The sequence below is a fragment of the Peromyscus maniculatus genome, chromosome 7 (genome assembly GCF_049852395.1).
Source record: "Peromyscus maniculatus bairdii isolate BWxNUB_F1_BW_parent chromosome 7, HU_Pman_BW_mat_3.1, whole genome shotgun sequence".
In the NCBI taxonomy this organism is placed as follows: domain Eukaryota; kingdom Metazoa; phylum Chordata; class Mammalia; order Rodentia; family Cricetidae; genus Peromyscus; species Peromyscus maniculatus.
In genome coordinates, this window is record NC_134858.1 from 93,122,273 (window position 1) to 93,143,202 (window position 20,930).

A 20,930-nucleotide genomic window follows, 5' to 3' on the forward strand; every position below is an offset into this window, starting at 1 on the left:
CTGAAGATTCCAGACTACACAATTCTGTTTTCCCTAATGCCAACCTAGAACTCTCAGGCAAGACTAAACACTGAAAGTTCGTGGACAAGGGAAGCTCTGAGCAAGTGTGATGCTGGCCCTGAGAAACAAGCAAACTGGCCCTGACATTCAAACAACATGATGCTAACAGCACCCGTGAGCCTCAATGCTTACATCACACAGTCAAGCAATGAGTTCTATTTCAGCTTTAATTTTATGATTACACAGAAAAATCACAATTTTTCAGACAGTAAATTCATATTACACATTTAAGTATTTTAAAACAATTTGTACCTTTTGGTGAAGAAGAGGCCGAAATTAGAATTAGGGTTTTTAGAAATAAAGAACAAGATGCATTTGAAGTTAATAAATGTATCAATGGGGAGGATAAAATGGGTTAATAAAACCAATATGTACTCCCAAAATAATTAGTTCTTTCCAGGCTGTCAGGAAAAATAAATCAAACAAAACAAATCTGAAAAATGAGAACATACAAGGAAATATTTTTAAAACCGTAAACATCAGAGAAGGAAAAATCACTGTAGACATGTAGTATATTCTTACAAGAGCCTTCTTTAATGTAAAGATTGTATATAAGCAAAGTAAGAACCTGGGAAAAACAATCTCAACATCGGTTCATTGGAAGAGTTTAGTATCTTAATAATTCTATTGTTTCTAAGGCCTTCCACAAAAGGACACCACAATTCTTCAGTTTATTGCAAACACATCTTTTAAAAAGTCAGATCTAATATTGAAGTTATGAGAGTAGGTTTTAATTATTGGCACTATACAGTAAAGAACAAAATAGAACCATTTAAATAAAAAAAGGACAGTATTTCATTGGACAGTACACACAATAGCTTTTTTCTCTCTCCATATCTATATCCAATGATAATTTTTATAGGCTAGTTTCTAAACAAATGTAATTTTTTAAAGAATTGCAGAAGCCACGATTTGCTCAAGAATGCTGTTGTTCACACACCACATAGGTTGTCCTCTAGCAGATACTAGCTTCCCAAACTTCAGATGGCAAAATGCTAAGCTGTTGGCCTTTGCTATTATGCGGCTCATTGTTGTTTCTTGCTCTGGGGACTCTGACGACATATGTTCCTGAGAGATGATCACCCTGTGGCCACCACTTCTCTTCTTACGGTTGGATCAAGACAGGGATTTTGAGTCCTTAATATGGGAGGCCTGGCAAAAGCCACCCACAAAGTCAATAACTGTCACAATGTTCTGACTGAAAAATTCTGTTGCTTCAAATGCGTTGATTTCAGAGGTTGCATTACTCTCTTGTTTCTTAATCTGTCTTTGGCTTTGTTTGCCTCTTTTTCAACTGTCTTCTGATTGATTTGCACAAAGCCGCCATGACTGGCGATCTGTAGTAGGAAGCTACCATCTACCGCTTGCTGAAAGTTTTTTATTCTTCTGGAACCCAGTTCTTGCACACCGGACAGTCAAGGCACCTATTACAACCTGGGGAGCTACTGAGTATTTTTCTAGCTTAGGTCCCGGACTGGGGCCAAATACTCAGTTCCACCAGTGATGTCTTCTTGCACACTCAGTTAAGTCCAGCACTCCAGATGACTTGTCACTGCTTTCTCATCGTCTTGGGGAAGGGGGTTCCAGGCTCTCTGAAACCACCTGCCGCTGGTTGGGGGGTGATTTCCCAATTACTACATCTTATCTAATAGACCTGAAGTCTGCTACTGCTACAGGCATTTTGTGAACTGAGGAGGCAGTAACTTGAAACTGAACCAACAGGGAAGAGACAAAAGCAGTGAGAGACTGGCTAGGTTCCAGTCACATCATTGGAACCAAGATCCACCTTTAAGTTATGAGAGCCAATTCACTTTAGCTTTCCTCATAGGAGTTTGCATCATTTTCCTGTTAGGCAGCATGGGGTTGAACACAAGATGACATAGTCTCATGGTAGGTTTTCTTCACCAAATCTTTATTCTAGCCTTAAGATAAAACCAGGAGCCATGGTTTTATTGTCCCATTGAAGAGACAATAAAATCATGTTCTTGTTATTTTTAATGGACTAGCTCAAGACTTGGAGTTGGCCACCCTCTGATTTGGAAATAGGAAATGTCAACATGATGAGGACATCAAGACACGGCACTTAATCAGGTCTATTTACAAAGATGGTTTTGAGACTAACTTTAGAAAATCATCTGATGTATTAAATTCTTTCTTTCTGCATCTATTAATGGAATCTTATTCTACTACTGGTCATGTTAACTGTACCACACCATTTCCCATGTTAATGAAGAGAAAAATTGCTTCTAATGAACAAATTCGGTTGCCCAGTAAAAATGTACAAAATGCTTGGAAACTACTCATCAACTTCCACTTATTTCTTCAAGTTTTTTTCCCCAGAGCTGCCTATTACTGAATTTGGGGTCACCATCTATACCCCAAGAAGTCAAGTTCAACCACCTGTATTCAATAAGCCAATTAAAACAGCCAATTAATAATAAAAACAGAAAATGGAGATTTTTTTTTCCAATATGGTAGCATTGGGAAGGGGACAAAGGGATCCAGTGACCCTTGGTTCAGCCACGTGCCCATTGAGCTCCTTACCCGAGAGCAGAATTTGACAATAGTTACTACAAAAATCAGTGCAAGATTTCCTGTTCCCAAGCCTGGGAGCCCCTGAGTTGAGTGACACCCAGAGCCATTCACCCAGACTGATTCAGGCTAAGAGTCTAGATGGGCAGTCTGGGAACTGTTCTAAGAAAGAGTTGACAGTTAAGCCCTGGGTCAACACTACATGTGCTGTGGCCAATTCTCTGAAGCAGTTCAACACTGCTTGCTCCAAGTGACTAGCATCACTCAAATGTTCCAAAAGGACCTGTTTCTGCCCATCGTGCCCATAAGCAGAGCCCCAGAAGGTTTCCTCTTCATTCCCACAGGAGCGAAGCTTAACTTAGTTTTTGGAGGGCGCCAGAGGATACCCGCCACCTTGAAAGACTCCCACAGGCTAGGGAGTGTTCCTTCTCTCTTCTCTGCCACTGATTTCTGCCCTCTCCGTGCCCATGTTTGCCAAGGCCAGGCCATGCCAGCCTTCCTTGTCTTATTGTACCTCACTGGGAATAGGAGTGCCTATAGGCTTTGCTGCCCACCAACTACCAGATCTTCAAGCACTAACTACTTGGATTCTTAGTGGTTTGTCTTGTTTGTTGACTGTTTTTGCCTTAAATAGAGCATTGTTTTGTTTTTAATTTCCAAATTCTCTTGGCAGTAATGATGATGTTGAGGGTGGAGTTATGTGTCTATTATGCTGCTGGTGGAGATATTCAAGATGTTTTCAGACTTGCTAGAATTCTTTGACAAGAGGGTAACCCAAGGTTGGGCTCAGTCACGTGTGGGTGGGTTATAATGATTCTGGAGCTATTCACATGGCTTTGTAGTTTTTCAAGTTCATTTTTCCTGCATGGTCCTATGGTCTAAATGTTTGCATTCCCCTCAAAATTTAGAAGTGAAAACCCCAACCTCTGCAGATACTGGGCCTAGGGGGCAGGGGGCGTCTTTTTGAGGGTGATGGGGTGATAAGGAATGGAGCTCAGGACTGGGATTAGTACCTGATAGCAAAGACACCGTGGAAAAGTGCCACCCATGAGAGTCAGTTGACATCCGCAGACTATGACAGCCTCAACACAAACTTCCCAGATTCTAGAACTAGGAGAAACAAATGTTCACTGTTTGTAAACCCCCGAGTCTATGGTACTGTCACTAGATAGATTAAAGTGACTAGTCTCGCTTTTCTTCTAGTACAGCTCTTGTGTTTTTAGTGATAGTGTAGGGAAGATTGAGTGTTTATTTCTTTTTTTTTTTTTTTTTTTTTTGGTTTTTCGAGACAGGGTTTCTCTGTGTAGCTTTGCGCCTTTCCTGGGACTCCCTTGGTAGTCCAGGCTGGCCTCGAACTCACAGAGATCCACCTGGCTCTGCCTCCTGAGTGCTGGGATTAAAGGCGTGTGCCACCACCGCCCGGCGAGTGTTTATTTCTTACTTTTTTTAAAAAAAAAATAAGAAACATAACCCATGGTTGTCCCTAGATTTGAGACTCAAGAAGGACACAACCTGAGCAGCTAGAGGAGGCAGATGGTAAAGGTGTCCTCTGTCGGTGACTGCTAGAGGACAAAAGTGGACAGGGAAGTGAATCCCTAGGCACCTGAGACAAGCCCGACCACCACCAGCCCTCCACAGAAGCCATTACACTTTCAATGCTGAGACCTCCCTAGTGAGACAGAGGGCACAGATGAGCACAGGAAAGAGAGAGAGCTAAGACACAGAGTTCTGATACCTGCAGCCTTCACAGGGCAGCTTCTGCCCCTTCTACCCCCCCTCCCCCCGCCCACTCCAAGGCATGGAAAGCAAAGCTGCCCGTTAGGATGAAACCCTAGCGTCCAGCCAGTGCACCACATCCTTCTCCTTCCAGGGCAAAAAAACCTGCTGTAAGGACTGTCATTGGCTGGCAGCCCTGCCCACCACACACTGGGATCCACAGCTTCGGGCATGCCAATGCTACACTTTCTATCCACCATCATCCGTAGCCTGCACAGCCTCCCTGTCGCTGGGCCATCTTCTTGCTAGCATCCTTCACTGCTGTGGGCAAACTTCTGCCCAGGCTGCAGCAGCCCTGGAGCTCTGTTCCCCTTTGTTCCTCTGACTCCACTCTGAGGGCAGAATCCTTGGAGTCTCAGGCTCTCGGAGGCATTTGTCCGGCCAGTCTGATTCTATCTTGGTGTTTGCTCCTCAGAGAACCAAACCTACACATTGCAAAGTGAATGAGGCTATTTGAAAATAAATCCCTCTTTTAAAAGTGGGAGGTGGCAACGATGGGAGTGTCTGTAGAAGGCAAAGGACGACCTCAGGTCTCATCCTCAAGGATGTCATTCACCTCCTTTTTGAGACAGGGTTTCTCATCGGCCTGGAGTGTGTCAATTCGGCTGGACTGGCGAGTGTCCACTTCCTGTGTGTGCCACTACGTCTGGCTTTTTACATGGGTGCTGGGGATTGAACTCGGGTCCTCATGCTCGAGAGGCCAGCATGTTACTGACTGAGCCATCTCCTAAAAAATAGACTTTACAGGCATTCTCCACAAGGAGTGTGGGCACCAGGCCTGTTCTACTGTGCTCGGTGCATCTCCAGGGCCTGCTGTAGCACTTGGCATTGAACAGGCTCCTAATAACAGAAAAACGGAAGGGAGGGAGGGAGCGAAGGAGGGAAGGAGGGAGGGAGGGAAGGAGGGAGGGAGGGAAGGAGGGAGGGAGGAACTGAGAGAGGGAGGGACTGGGGGACTGAAGAAAGAAGATTTGGATTAGCCTGAACTGAAATCTAATCAGATATTAGTGAATGGTAAAAAAACAATTGGAAGAGAAAATGGGCAGGTGGATGAGCAGTCTCAGTTTGGAACTAATATACCACAAAAATAAAAGGAAAACAAACCAGCAATAACAGCAGCAACAACCAAGTGTCTAGACACTGCCATGGAAACATTGCCAATCAAGGAAACAGAGCCAACTGCCAGCTCCAGGCACAGAGAGGGTGTGTCTGCTGTGGGCGCTTCCCATTCGCACAGTTAGCCGAGAGCCGTGGGTCGAGAGACCACGGCGGTTAGTGTCTGGCCAACATCCCCCAGCTATGAAGCATCAATCCTAATATCCCCAAAGGGAAAATAAGGAGTCAAGCAAGAAGTATGTTCTGATTAAGTTCAGTTGAACAGGCAGGCCTAGCACCAGGGTTTAAAATTAACAACCATTTGATACCCGTGATAAGTTTGTGCTAATGTTCAAGTTTATTGACATTGCTTAATATGTTCCTATATTGAGAATGACGCTTTCCTCCTGTGTATCTTCTTTTGAAATTATCTTAGCAAAAATGTGTATTCACAGTTCTCCTTTCTTAGGAAAAATGAAGTTTTTGTTGGGATTATTTCACCAGCTTTTACAGGGCTATAAAATATTTTCTGAATTCTGAGAGCAAAGGAACTGATGTAAGCTATAAACCTGTTTTATTATAGTGTAGATTTGTGACTGTATATTGTAGATTTGTGACTATATATTGTAGATTTGTGACTATATATTGTAGATTTGTGACTATATATTGTCGATTTGTGACTATATATTGTAGATTTGTGACTGTATATTGTAGATTTGTGACTGTATATTGTAGATTTGTGACTATATATTGTAGATTTGTGACTGTATAGTGTAGATTTGTGACTGTATATTGTAGATTTGTGACTATATATTGTAGATTTGTGACTATATATTGTAGATTTGTGACTGTATATTGTAGATTTGTGACTATATATTGTAGATTTGTGACTATGATCCTAAGCATAATTTTACATGTGAATATACGTAAGTACACACGTTTGCAAATGCTGTAGTACTTTTCTCTCAAGTTCTAAGTTACAAAGTATCCTTTAATTACTCAGTCTCACAGCTCTAATCCCTTTGTTTTCATATAATATTTATTTGGATAATTCCTTTTTTATAATCCTACTTTTTCATAAATGGCAGCCCTAAAGCAATCTTGCAATGTAATAAGAATCCAGGCTCAAATAGAGAACCCAACTCTTTCTCTCCAGGTGTTCAGTGAGCAATGACTGCCATGTTTTTCCTTGAGTTGAAAATGAACAGCCAGGTAAATTGGCCAGGTTGTCTAATTGTCAACTGTGCCCTTGATGACAATAAAGTTCTCCAAATAGTAGTTCAGGAGAGGGACAAGTAAATGGGGCCAATGTGGTTCCAGTGCTGTCTCTGGATGTCTTGGGGGTCATTTTGTCTTTCTTTCTTTTTAATTTCCAGATTTTACATAATGAGCAGATGTGATGGCTTGAAAGAAAATGCCCCCTGAAGGGGGCGACACTTTTAGGAAGTGTGGCCTTGTTGGAGTAGGTGTGGTTGTATTGAAGGGAAGTGTGTCACTGCAGAGGCAGGCTTTGAGGTCTCATATGTGCTCAAGCCACACCCAGTGAGACAGGCCACTTCCTGTTGCCTGCCAATCAAGATGTAGGACTCTCAGCTCCAGCACCACGAAGTCATACTCCCTGACACCATGCTCCCCATCATGATGACAATGAACTGAACCTCTGAAACTGTAAGCGAGCCACCTCAATTAAATGTTTTCCTTTGTAAGAGTTGCTGTAGTTAAGCCTGGCATGGTGACAACATGCCTTTAATCCCAGCACTCGGGAGGCAGAGGCAGGCAGATCTCTGAGTTCGAGGCCAGCCTGGTCAACAGAATGTGTTCCAGGACAGCCAAGGCTACACAGAGAAACCCTGCTATGAAAAAAAAAAAAAGAGTTGCCATAGTCATGGTGTCTCTTCACAGCAATAGAAACCCTAAGACAGAAGTTATTTCCTTTATATTGAAGGATACTTTTACTTAAGGCATCCTCCAACACACACACACACACACACAAAGAGATGAAACTACACAGCTGAAAAGCCAGTTTGTTGTTATTCCTTGGTGTGGCTAGGATTCAGGTATTTCCACCAAACTCTGCTCCAACCTTCTAGAATCCCTGAGTGAGGAGGATCTGAGGGAGAGGGGATCCTGGATAAGGGCTCCTGCTACTCTGAGTATGTCTTGTTCCAGACTCCTGGCTTCTTCTCACCAGCCAGCTCGGTGGCTCATCTCTGCTGTCCTTGTCTTCACCTTAGGGGGCCCTATTGCACTGCCTTTCTTGCAGACAAATGCTAGCTTGCTATGAGTCAAGGTTATGAGAAATAGCGAGGCCAGAGAGACGGCCAGGCTAGCCAGCTACAACATACTCACTGACTCGCTGTCCGTCTATAGGATGAGGCTGTTCCCGTGTGGTAAATACACCTGTGCAGTAAGAAGATCTGTGTTACAGGCAGCTGACGCTAATCCCTCCTACAGGCAAAAGTCTGTCTCTACAAGTCAACACAGCGAGACAATTCCAAGGCATTTGGGTTTGATTCCATGGTGTTTTTTTCTATATGTCATACTCCTCATTGTCACTCATGGTCTACATAATTGGCTTTTTTATTATTAATAATATTATTGTTATTTGCAAAGCCAGGGTCTTGCACATGCAAGCATTATATAGCACTTGCATGCAAGCACTGAGCTACTTGTCTAGGATTTGGTTTGATGGAGGCCAAACTGGCCTTGAGCTCATGATCCAACTGCCAACCATAACCAGCTAGCATTAATGCTTTGATTATCCTTATATCTTCCATTCATGACTTCTCAGTACTACATGGTAGAACTCTTGAGTTCTCAGTAGTCCTTGTAATTCTTGGAACTCCAGCTCCACAAGGAAGGCTTATGTGGTCTGTTGTTCTGAAACACTGACCTCAGGTTTGGTCCTGGAAATGTTTGCTTCCACACTACTTCCAGGGGATTAAAGAGGAGACAAAAATAGATAATTAAAAACCTTGAGTGAGCGCTCTCATTCAGTCCTTGGTCACATTCCCTACCTGGGTGCCTGAGTAGTGAATAGGCTTAGTGTTCACAGAACCACAAAGCACAAGGAGGGGTGGTTTCTCTCGGGAGGGATTCTGGGAAGGCAAACAGCATCTGCCAGGCCATTAGCACCCACTGTCTCCAAGTGTCCTGAGCATTTTGCATCCTCATAGAGGTCGTGATGGGTTAGCTTACAGTACTGATTACAAGCTTGTTTTTTCAGTCAGCCTGGGTTCAAATCCCAGCTTTTCATTTACACAAATTAATGGCTAACTGCTTCAGATCTTAGAATCCCTGCCTGTAAAATGACAGCAAGCACTCTTACCTCCGAGACTTGAAAACAGAAGCAAGTCCATCTTATTATATTTTATGTTGTCATGTTCGGTTGTTATCTCTTAGAAGCCTGTTCTTTTCTAATGAGAGACAGAAATGGAATGGATCCGGAGGGCAGGGAAGGTGGGGGAGAAACTTGGAGGAGGAGAGGGATGGGAAACTATAATCAGGATACATTGTATGAGAAAAATCTATTTTCAACAAAAGAAAAAAAATGAAATTAATACGTAGACATTTTTTAAAAAGGAAAGGAAAACCAAGTGAAATGTTACTGTGCAGGACTCAGCGTGGCTCCGGTTATACACTGAGTGCTCAGTGGAAGGTCGAGGTAGCTGCTTCCACGATGCTGTAGTGATGGTAACAGCAGTGACGATCCGTCATGGAGGGCCTCCTTTGAGTTCAGCTTGTCTAGCTTCGCCTGGCTGCCTATGACTGGCCCAGCCTCACCTGTGCAGGTGAATGCAGCTGCTTCTATTTCAAACACATTACCTTGGAAGTACACCGGAAGACACCCCTTCAGGGCTTTCCTCAGTGAGGAAGATGAGCTCAATTGAGCTATGCAGATCCCTGGCATGGATGTAATTATTCTCATGCCTGTCCACTGGTTTTTGAAAGGGGTAGGATTTCAACAGTGCGTGACCCTCATTCCCCACGTGCTGAGATTCAACCTGCCTTGGAGCTGAGATGCAGGAGGGTGACACGCACAGTACCCATCCTATGCACTTAGATGAATCCTTGGATCCTGTGCTGAGCTTTCATTCTGTAGAGGGTAGCAGGAAGTTCCCAGGGCAGAAAGTGCCCAACAGGCTTGCGGCAGGGATGACAGCAGTAGGTCCAAGTGACTGTATTTAGTGCTGTTTTAGTGGCAGTGATGCCAGTGAATCTCTCAAAGGGCCACTTGCCAGGTGAAATTCTGGCCATTATTATTGGGTAATAAGCCTTGAGTCCTTTTCTCTGTTTCTCTAAGTGGTATTGTGAACTGCTGCCTGCTTGGCCATGTTTGTGGCTAAGAAGCCGTTATCGACTCAATCCTTCTGTAACACCGGACTTTTGGTAGGAGTAATGGGAGGGCAGAAGGAAAGCTTACTTCTCTTCCTTAATGTATAGTCACAAAAAAAAAAATTTTTTTTTGAGACAGAGTCTTTCTCTCTATGCAGCCCTGGCTATCCTAGATCTCTTTATGTAGACCAGGCTAGCCTTGAACTCACAAATACTTGCTTGCCTCTCTGCCTCTAGAGTGCTGAGATCAAAGGCATGCACCACTACTCCGGGCTAGTAGCACATTTTTTAAGTGAACTTTTAATTGTAAATTTGAAAGAACATAGAGTATCTGCTGACCGAGTATTGCACAGAATTCAGAGCTAACAGAGGTCCTACATGTTGACATCACTTCTCAAGATGAATTCAGGGGCTGATCATGCTGCTCAGTGTCGAGCACTTGACTAGTGGGCACAAGGCTTTGAGTTCAACCCCCAGCATCAAAATCATAGTAACAATAATAACAGCAAAAGCTAAATGGAAGAGATAAAAAGTTGAATCCAAGAAAGACATTTTGAGCACTGCAGTATTATTGTCAAAACTCTACACTATCATATTTCCCAAAAAGAACACAATGAATTCCTACTTTCATAGCCCTAAAGAATTAAAAATATTAAGGAAACATCAAGAATGCTGTATTATCATTAACTTAGGTTGTACGAAGAGAATCTTCACACTGGTAGCTTTCCAGGCCTGTTTTCTTCCTCATATTATAACACTTATAAATCAGAAGACCAATAAAGTACAGTTGGAGCACAGAGCCCACCTGACCTCCTCCAGGTACAGCTTGGAACAGTGAGAGGCGAGAGTCCAGAAACTCTCATAGCCTCAGCCTCAGCCTGATCCAAAGCCCTCTGGATTGGTTTTTGAGGCACCTTTTAAGATAACCAGAGGAAGCCAGTGTGGTGGTTGGAAAGAAGATGGCCCCAAAGAGAGTGGCATTATTAGGAGTTGTGGCTTTGTTGGAGTGGGTAAGGCCTTGTTGAAGGAAGTGTGTCACTGGGGGCGGACTTTGAAGCTTCATATATGCTCAAGCCACACCCAGTGTCTCAGACCACTTCCTGTTGCCTGCGCAAGATGTAGAACTCTCAGCTACCTCTCCAGCACCATAACACTGCCATGTCCCACCATGATGGTGATGGACTGAACCTCTTAACTGTAAGCCACCCCAATTAAATGTTTTCCTTTATAAGAGTTGCTGTGGTCATGGTGTCTCTTCACAGCAATAGAAGCCCCAACCAAGACACCAAGTATCCTGATTTGCTTCCTGTTGCTGTGATCAAATCAGTTTAGAAGAGGAAAGGTCTATTATTTGGTTACAATTCAAGTTAACAGTCAATCTTGAAGAAAGTCAGCCGGGAAGTCAAGGCATGAGCCTGGAGGCAGAGGGTGAAACGCAGGCCATGGAGGAACACTGTTCATCAGTTTGTCCCCTAGCTGCTCAACTGCCTTCTTATTCAGTCCCGCCGAGGATACTGCTGCCCACAGTGGGCTGGGCCCTTCCTCATCAATCATCGATTAAAACAGTTCCTGACAATATGTGCGATCCAGTGTTCTGGAGGCTGAGGGAGGCAGGAGGACTGTTATAACTCAAGGTCAGCCTGCATACACAGTGAATTCTAGGCTAGCCTAGGCTAAGGGTTAAACATCATCTTAAAAGGAAAAAAAAAAGATAGTCAGAAATTACTGATACCATACCTAAGACTAATTGTACAATTCCACTTATTTTCTTAAAATAAGCTACAAATATTTACAGCAGATATTGAAACATTATCATGGGTTTTATCTTAAAATACGAACCTGAAAATTAGAAAACAAATTTTGTTTGGATTCACAAAATATCCACTATATTTGAAATTAGTGTTAATTATCAAAATGAACAAAGACTGGATCAATATGAACTTTTTTGTTATGTATGTGTGTTATATGTTATTTACATATGTGTATCTATGTATGCTTCCATGCACGGCCAGAGGTTGATACCAGGTGTCTTCCTCAATAACACGTTACCTTGTTTTGTGAGACAGAGTCTCTCACTGAGCCGGGAGCTCACCATTTCAGCCGGAATGACCGTGGCCAGCCAGGGCCCCACCTGGCTCTGACCTCCGGGCTTTGTCTTCTCAGCTTTTATGTAGATGCTGGGGATTGAACGCAGATCCTCGCTCCTCCCACCTAGTCCTCTTCCCAGCCCCGATGCAAACTTTTAAAATAGAATTTTCCTGATGAAACCACATAACAAACTACAGATCTGCTTTTCACTTTTGGCTCTCACTGCTGCTGTTTGTATCTGGAGTGGTCCCCAAGGCCTATGTGTCAAGTTCCTCAGTCCACGTGCTACTGTGAAGTGGTAGAGCCTCCAAGAGATAGGGTCCACCAGGCAGTAACCGAAGGCACACCCTTCTTGAAACAGGAGTAAGGGTCCTGGTCCCTTCTTGTTCCTTTTACCTTTTCCTCCCTGTTCAACAGTGGTTCTCAACCTGTGGGTTTTGACCCCTCTGGGGGTCCAAGGACCCTTTCACAGGGGTCACCAAAGACCATCCTGCACATCATATGAATCTACATTACGATTTATAACAGTAGCAAGATTACAGTTATGAAGTAGCGGTGAAAATAATTTTATGGTCGGGGGTCCCCACAACATGAGGAAGTGTACCAAAGGGTCTCAGCATCAGGAAGGTTGAGAACCACCGCTCTACAAGGTGAACAGTCTGTCTCCCCCCTCAGGTTTCTGTTGTGATAGCTGCCACAGGCTGGAAGCAACACAGCCAACCGCTCACAGGTTGAACAAAACCTCCGAAAAGGTAAGACTAACCTTTTAAAACTCTTTGTAACTTGATTGTTGTGGGTGTGTTTGTTTGTTCATGGGTGTAAAGCTAACAGAATCACTTTTGAAGAGCACTCCAGGGGCTCATTTGTTTCATTCATACATTGCTTCTGTAAATATTTTGGTACTGAAAAACATTTTTCTTGAGCTTGGGGTGTCCCTCAGAGGTAGAATACATGATTCAAATATGTTGAGGCCCTGGATCCAATCCAAAGGGGGAGGAGGGGACACACTGTGGAGACTTTCCATCAGCAACCTTCTTTGGTTTCTTTCAACTGTTCACTGAAGTAGCTCATCGAAGGTCCTTCATCCTGTAAAGTTCATCATTGCTCATTTTTGCCACTGTCTTCGAATTCATAGATACATTTAATTCCGGATCTTTTAGAAGACTAATGCTGACCTGTAAGTGATCATGTTAGAGTTTATGGCGCATTTCTAGATGTTTACAAGGTCGATGAGTCCACCAGAGATGAAGCGGCCAACACCAGACGCCACTATTCTGCACAGTGCACGCTAACCTTCCAAGCGGTCAGTTCGCGGGTAGGTTTGTGCATGTGCCCATGACTTTGAGTCTTTGTGCAACCAGGCAATGTCAGAGAGGGTATCACATACTCGGGTGAGGAGGACTCCTGCCCCTCACTCCGCTGTCCTTCAGTCCACCTACCCACAGGACTCTCATCTCTCAACAGCTCCCTTCTAGAAGCTTCTGTACCTTCTTGCCTCATTTCCTCATCCTAAAACACCAGAAACTGACCTCACATGTGAAGTGTACACACATCTTCAGAGGTCCCTTGAGTTTGTCTCAAATTTAACACATTAAACATCTCAGGACATTTAAGGTTTATAATTTTGGTTAGAACTGTAGTTCCAGGTCAAATATGTGTTTTTAAGAGCAAATAATGCGGTTCTTTATAAACTTTTTAAATCACATGGTAAGATCTTTTTTATGAGTGTCAACAACAACAGAATGATCCATGTTAGAACCTTTTATTTTTTAGTGAGATACAAACAAGGCCATTAGTCCATAAATTAAGAAGAGAAAATACTTCTGTATATTTATACTCAAGCAGTTTTCTATTTATGCATGGCTAACACTGATTTATTTTATTTTATTTTTTTTAAAAATCCTACAAATGAAATAGTTTCAGGCATGAAAACTCCAAACCATTACTAGAAAATGAATTGAGCAGTATTTTTTCACTTGAGAACTCCAAACTGTGACTTTGTAATAAACAGTCATCTACAAAGTCTTGAGTTTTCTGATAGCTTATTCTGGGAATGTGTATAAAATAAACAGCTTATCTTCCTCTTGGCTCTTTTAAAGAAGTTTTTTTTTAAAAAAAAAAAAAACAAGTTGAGGGTGTAAGTTTCAGAATATAACGTACACTGCCAAATTCTGTAATTCCTTTTACAAAAATGTCATACAGGGTGTGGTCAATTTAGGGAATTTTTTTAAAGTTGTAATTCCTGGTGAGGTTTGTTCCCCCCGCCCCCTTGCTTTTTAAAAAACAATGCTAAGTCACGGAGGGATTAGAGAGATGGTTCAGCAATTAAGAGTCCCAGCAACTCTTCCTTCCAGAGGACCAGGGTTCAATTCCCAGCACCCACAGGGTGGCTCACAACTGTCTGTAACTCCAGATCCAGGGGCTCTGGTGCCCTTTTTTAGCCTCTGAACACTGCACACATGTGGTACACAGATATACATGCAGGCAGAGCACCCAGACACATAAAATAGATATTTTAAAATTATTTAAAATGCTAATACAATCTAAGCTCTGAAGAGGGCTTTCAACTTTTAGACTATGGCCTGCAGTCAGTCTGCCTGCCGGAGTGTTAAGTTCTTAACATTACAAACTCGTTACTAGAAATCTAGTCCTTTAAAAATATTTATTTGTGCCTGTGTGTGCGTGCGTGCGTGCGTGCGTGCGTGCGTGCGTGTACCCACAGAGGCCATTAAATTCCAGGGAGCTGAAATTACAGGTAATTGTGAGCTGCCGAACTCAGATGCTGGGAACCGAACTTGAGTCCTCTGAAAGAGCAACAACACTCTTAACCTCTGAGCTGTCCTTCAGCCCCAGAGCTGGAGTCTTGATAGGTACTGCCTGGGTTTGTTTGTTTGTTTTTTTTTCCAAACGAAGGTGAAAATAATTTAAAAGGAACAACACTTACAAAGCCTCAAAGTTAAGTTGTATCTTCCATGAGTGTCGAGTCCATTCTACTCTTGTCGGTCTTTTATGACTTTCTGGTGATGTGCTACCATAAAGGGATGACATCTTTCTCTCATTAAATAAAGCCTCGCGTACGCCACAAGGCTAGAACTGTTCTCTGGCTGAAGTGCGTCGATCTTTTAATTCATCAATAAAGTTTCCTTTTCCAGCCGTTGGGATAACTCTTCAAATAACAGAGATGCCGGCAGAGAAACACCGTTTCCAGAACCTGACGTGGGCGGTGAGACGAGAGGATCTGACCTTTAATGACAATTCACTCACAAATCGCTTGCTTGGAAACGCATGTTGAAATCTGCCCACAAAACTCTCTCTAGCCATTGTTACACCCCCGTGAACACAGGCTCTAGCGTGTGTGTGTGTGTGTGTGTGTGTGTGTGTGTGTGTGTGTGTGTGTGTGTGTGAATTTAAAGCAAGAATGAGGGCCGGAGGTCCACTATGGAAGGATCCCTTTACTTGTCCCTTGGGGCTGCAGTTCCAAGAAGACAAAGGAGGAGCTGGGGGTTCCCCAGCAGGCCCGCTGCGTTTTACTTAAAAGCAAGCTGGGGGCAACCCCCCCCCACCCCCACCCCCGGGGCTGGCCCTGGGTACCGCTGGCGGGGCTCCCTTCCCCCGCGGGCGCCCCGGGGGACAGGCCCGGGCCCCTCCCGCCGGAGAACAAACGGGACATTCAGCCGCCGCCCGCGGCTGCCAGGGCGCGTCCCCCGGGGAAATTAGGCGTGGAGTCGGCCGCCCGCGATCGCCTTCAAAAGCCGCCCTCCCGCCGGCCGCGGCGCACTTGGTACCTGGCTGCGGGCGCCAAGCGGGATGCCGCAGTGAGCTGCCGGCCATGGGGGGCGCGAGCGCCTGCATCCCGCTCTGCCGCCTGCTGCTGCTGCTGCTGCTGCTGGCCGCCGCGCCGCAGCTGGCCCGGTCGCAGACCCCAGAGAGGTAACGCCCGCCCCGCCTTTCCCCGCACCCCTGACCCCGCACCTCGCCACCGCGGGCTGCCCCGCTCCCCCGAACTTTGGAGCTGCGGCCCCCCCTAAGGGCTACCACGTGGCGCGGCTCGCTCTCCCTTGCCTCGCCTCCCCGCGGGTTTGTGTGCTGGTGCAAGCTACACCAGCGCCCGAATGTGCTCTTTTCTTCCCAGTCTTGGCCAACCTAAGGCGAACCCAGTGAGCCGCTCTTCTAACTGAGCACCTACGGGATGGCTAACTCCCACATCACCTCCAGCCACCCCTGTCCCCCTTTTTTCCCTGGGCGCGGGGAGGGATGCGCTGAGAAACCCAAGTTTTCCGAAAAGGGGAGAAAACAAGGCCTGTCTCCAAATCTGGGAATCTACAAACTTTGTATTTACCATGGCTTTTAAACCATGCGGCTCTCCCAGAGTGGCCCTCATCACCTCTCCCGCTCTCTCCAGATAAGTCATTCATTTATACAATACTCTGAGTGGGGTGTTTTACTAAATATGCACATATATGACCTATCTTAAGTTAATGATGAACTTGGGCAAGTTGTCGGGATATGATTTAAATATTCTAAGAGCTGGCAAGCTTTCAGAATTTTTTTTTTAACCTGGTACAAGATTTTGTTAAGTAATATTAACTCGTTCATATCAGCACGTACACCTTTTTGAAATTCCCATTAGATTGCTTGACCATGTTTCAATTTAAAGTATTCTCCTCTTTTATTTCCCCAGACCTGTGTTCACATGTGGTGGCGTTCTTACCGGAGAGTCTGGATTTATTGGCAGTGAAGGTTTTCCTGGAATGTACCCTCCAAATAGCAAATGTACTTGGAAAATCACAGTAAGCATTTATTTTAAAGGTGTTCTTCTGGACTTGGGTATGGAAAGAGTGCACGTTGATGCCCTTACCCCCTGGTGTCCGGGTTTGCGTTAGGGGCAGATGCCTGAAAACGTGAAATGTTGGATTTGCTTCATTTGGGAGGTGTTTATTAAGGGCCGGTGGTGTCCTGCAATAGTGATTAGAAAAGGCCCAAGATGATGGTCTTCTTGAGGGAAGAAACCCTTCAAGCAGATGTTTCTGAAAACTCGGACCTGAATGAGTTGAGTTTTATGGATTCATGATTAAGGCTGTTTCCAGTCAGAGGTCTGTGCTGAGGACCTTTGAAAGTGAGAAGCTCTTCATGCCTGCATAAATCCCCCATGGGAAATAAAAGATCAAAGTAGTTTTGACCACTTTATACTCAGGAGGAGAAGAACAACAGTCACCACCTGGCCGACATTTATTGTCCTTTCTTAGGAGCCACCTCTCTTTAGAGAGCATCTAAGAATGGAGGATGCTAATGAGGGCTTAAAAAAACGCCACGGTGGTCATTGCTGTTAGCCTGAGTCAAGGCAAGAAACCAGATCGAGACACAGCTCATGTACATACAAGTCTGAGTTTAGAGTCAGCTGGCTGAGTCACAGTTCCAGTCATTGCTGCTGTAACGCTGGCTATCTTCATTTAGTTGCTGTTCACGGGAAGTTATCTGGTCATCCAAAGAGTCCATGTCATCAGGTTGTAACCCCCACCAGTGAGGATTTTGTTGTGTTATGTATTTTGTGTTCCTGGAGGTTGCACCAGGGCCTCATGCATGCATGCTAGACAAGTATTCTGCCACTGAACTGCATACCCAGCCCCGGACCATGTTTTAAGTACTTTTATGTGCCAAGTAATTCACAAGCGTCTCACTGAACCCAGAATCCTTTGATCAGTATGTCCCCTATTTTATAGATGGGAAAGCTGAGGACTAACAGAATTAGATAGAGACATCAATTTGATAAGCCCAACTTGACCTGTTGTGTAGTGACGTTTGGCAGGCGGATTTGGGAGGAGGACCCCTCCGTAATATACAATTTGGCTCTTTTTTGGGGGGGGGAGGTGTGCATGGCTGTGCTCTTGTAAGATTTCAGTGAATGAGTGAGTACAGACTTCATTGTGCCTTTACAGCACATGGAGCTAGGAAAGAAGTTCCAGAAACAGCTTTGAAATACTGATATTAATAAATGTGAAATAAGGCTGGGAAACAAATGTAAAATGGTGTTGTTTTATATTATAGTTGTGTTTTAATTATGACTCAGTGGTTTCAAGTTCAAAGTGATCCAAGAAGAATCATGTGCCTAACAAGTCAAAATCCGTGGTTGGTTGTGTATTTGGGGGATATACCAGTCATGTTGCTGCTGTGCCGTCAGACTTTAAGGGGGGAGGGGTGTGTCCAGGGAGGATGCTTCCGGATCAGGGAGGGCTTGGCTCTGCGTCAGAGGAGGTGCAGTTGCCAAAAAAAAAAAAAAAAAAAAAGCCTACGGGTGGGTGGGGTGGGTGTGTGGAGTGTTAAGGGGTGGGGTGGAGAAGAGGTTTAATTGCCTTAAGAACAACTCAAGGAGGTCAGTGTGGCTGGGACAGAAGGAACAAAGGACATAGTCTGGAGAGAAGTGAGGAAATTGGAACCAGAGGCTCATGAGTCTGAAGGCAACCTGTAAGTCTGAGTAGGGAGTCTTGGACTTCAAAAGGTGTGTGTGTTGGGTGAACAGAGTGTGTGTGTGTGTGTGTGGGGGGTGTTGGGATGCTGTGACGTATCCAGGAGAGGACGGAGTGAGAAGGGCAATAATAACAAAGATGAAGAAATGTAGCGTCTTCTGCCTTCAGGTGTTTCACGGGCAGATGTGCAGGCAGCCAGGGTGTCGTGGCATCAGCTGAGAGGCCCATGTGCCAGCTGGTCCCCTTTGTGGCCCCTGTCCTAGACAGGGGTGACCTCTGCTGGGGCTTTACCTGAGGCAGTCTAGAAAGATTTTCTCAAAGCCAGTTATATCCGACAGGATTCTCTAGAGGAACAGAACCAATTGTGTGAGTGTGTGTCGTGTCTGTGTGCTAAAAGGGGATCTATTAGACTGGTTTGTGTCATGGGGTTTGGGGAGGCCACCAGTGCTTGTCAACACAATGGAGAGGAAACATAAAACTAACCAACACTAACTACCCAGTCAACTAAACCGGACACCTCAGCAGTCTCAATCTGGCACTGACAGCCTGGAGGCTCCCCGGAGAGCAGCTGGTGTGGAGTCCACGCTGGAAAGCTGAGGAAGTCAGGATGTGATGTCAGTGTAGGACAGGATAGACACACTGGGCCCACAGGAAGAGAAGGCAGGATCATGCATAGTGCTGTTTCCACAAACTGCACTGGGGTTGTACATCTGGGGTGCCTGGGAGAGGGGGACCATCCTCACAATCCTCTCAGAAAGACAAACTAACAACAACCCTTCTCTCACAAGAAACCCCAAGAACCTAAAGCCTCATTGACACACCCAGAGGTGTGTCTTCTCTGTGACGATAAGTCCCTCATGTGGACAATCGAGATCGACTGTCACATCAACTGATCCATCTTTTCTGCTCCCCTGGAACTCAATATGTTACATTATATTACGTTAATGGTCATATATGTGTATGTGGGTGTACATGTACATGTGTGCAAGTTGAAGCCAGAGGTTGGCCTGTAGTGTTTCCGTCTCCACCTTATTTTGTGAGACAATGTCTCTCACTGAACCTTATCCCACCCATTGGATAGACTGGCAGGCAAGCCGCAGGGATTACCCTCTTTCTGCCCCAGGGATTATCCTCTCTCTGCCTCCCAGCTACTGCCATCCTCCACCAACATCAGACTTCACAGTCCCCTCCCCTCCCAACCCTTCCAGCTGAAGACGTGCACACACAACAAGGTGGATGTCACCACCAGATGGCTATCACGGAACTGTTTGATCGGCAAGAAAATGAAAGAAATCTGATGCATGGTTTAAAGTTTGTCACAACCAAATGTTTCAGTCCATTGTCTTGGCCTTCCTGTTATGGAAGTGTAGCTTGCATACTGGAAATTTGTATTTTTCCTTGTTTTAATTTTTGTTGTTGTTGTTGTTGCTATGATAAAGCACTGACCAAAACCGATCTGAAGAGAAAAGGGTTGATTTCATCTTATACTTCCCAGTCCATCACTGAGGAACTTGAGCAGAAAGCTGGATGCAGGAACAGAAACAGAGATCATGGAGCAATGCTGTTCATGGGCTCGCTTCCCCTGGCTTACTCAGCTATTTTTCTTATATAGCCCAGTCCTTGCCTAGGGATGGCACCACCCCTGAGAACTAGCCCCTCCTACATCAATTAGCAGTGAATAAAATGCCCCAGGGATATCCCTAGGCCCATCAGTTGGAAGCAGTTCCTCAGTTGAGGTGACTTCCTAGTTGGCCCCAGGTTGTGTCTACTTGGCAAAAACTAACCAGCACGGGCCTGATAGAACCCACTTCCATGAGAGATGGGAATCGAACTCAGGGTTCTCAACAAGCAAAGCCCTTGCCGAACAACTGAGCTACAGTCCCAGCCTCTAGTCTAGTATTTGAAATTTTATAGCAACTTCTTGGATGATAGCACTGTTGAGCACACTGTCTACATGGATTATTTAAATGAAATGTTTTATTTCCTTAATCACAGTAGCCACTGTTAAGTTCTCAATAGCTCTTTCCCTCCCTCCCTCCCCCCTCTCTCTCTTCCTCCCTCCCTCCCTCCTTTCCCCTCCCTTCTCCCTTCTTCCTCCTCTTCTCTCTCTCTCTCTCTCACTCTCCTCTCTCTCTCTCTCTCTCTCTCTCTCTCTCTCTTTCTCTCTTTCTCTGTGTAGGTGTGACTGCATGTGTATAAATATTTCCATCATTATAAAATGTCCCTTTGAACAGTTCTAGAGAATTTTAGGGATTAATTTTGCTTGTGTGGAGACATATTGAGAATGCTCCAGACAGCTTAGTGTGCTTCTGCTCTATCAATGGGGAAGCTGATATTAGTCCTCCATAGTTGATGACTCAGCCCTATCATTCTGGCCATCAACTTGTGGTGGCCTTAGTTGACAAAGTTTTAGTAATTAATTTGGCTGAGCGTGTTCTAAAAAAAAAAAAAAAAATACATGGCTAGACATTAAATCAGAGGATGTGAGGGTTATGAAATAGTTCAATATTATGTAATCCATGATGAGAGTGGGTGTTTCTTTATTTTTTTAATTTTTATTTTATTTTACAATACTATTCA

At 44.6% G+C, this 20,930-nt stretch overlaps 1 protein-coding gene and 1 pseudogene across 1 annotated transcript in view; one reads left to right on the forward strand and one right to left on the reverse strand.

Annotated features, from left to right (window-relative positions):
• Positions 1-636: 636 nt before the first annotated feature.
• On the reverse strand, positions 637-15,717 carry LOC102921410 (FUN14 domain-containing protein 1 pseudogene; annotated as a pseudogene).
• Positions 15,586-20,930, forward strand: part of Pcolce2 (procollagen C-endopeptidase enhancer 2) — a 57,721-nt gene continuing 52,376 nt past the window's right edge. The window contains exons 1-2 of the mRNA XM_006975179.4: positions 15,586-15,816; positions 16,568-16,676. Coding sequence (XP_006975241.2) covers positions 15,716-15,816; positions 16,568-16,676 — 210 coding nt within the window. The 5' untranslated portion in view covers positions 15,586-15,715. The remainder of the gene's footprint in view (positions 15,817-16,567; positions 16,677-20,930) is intronic.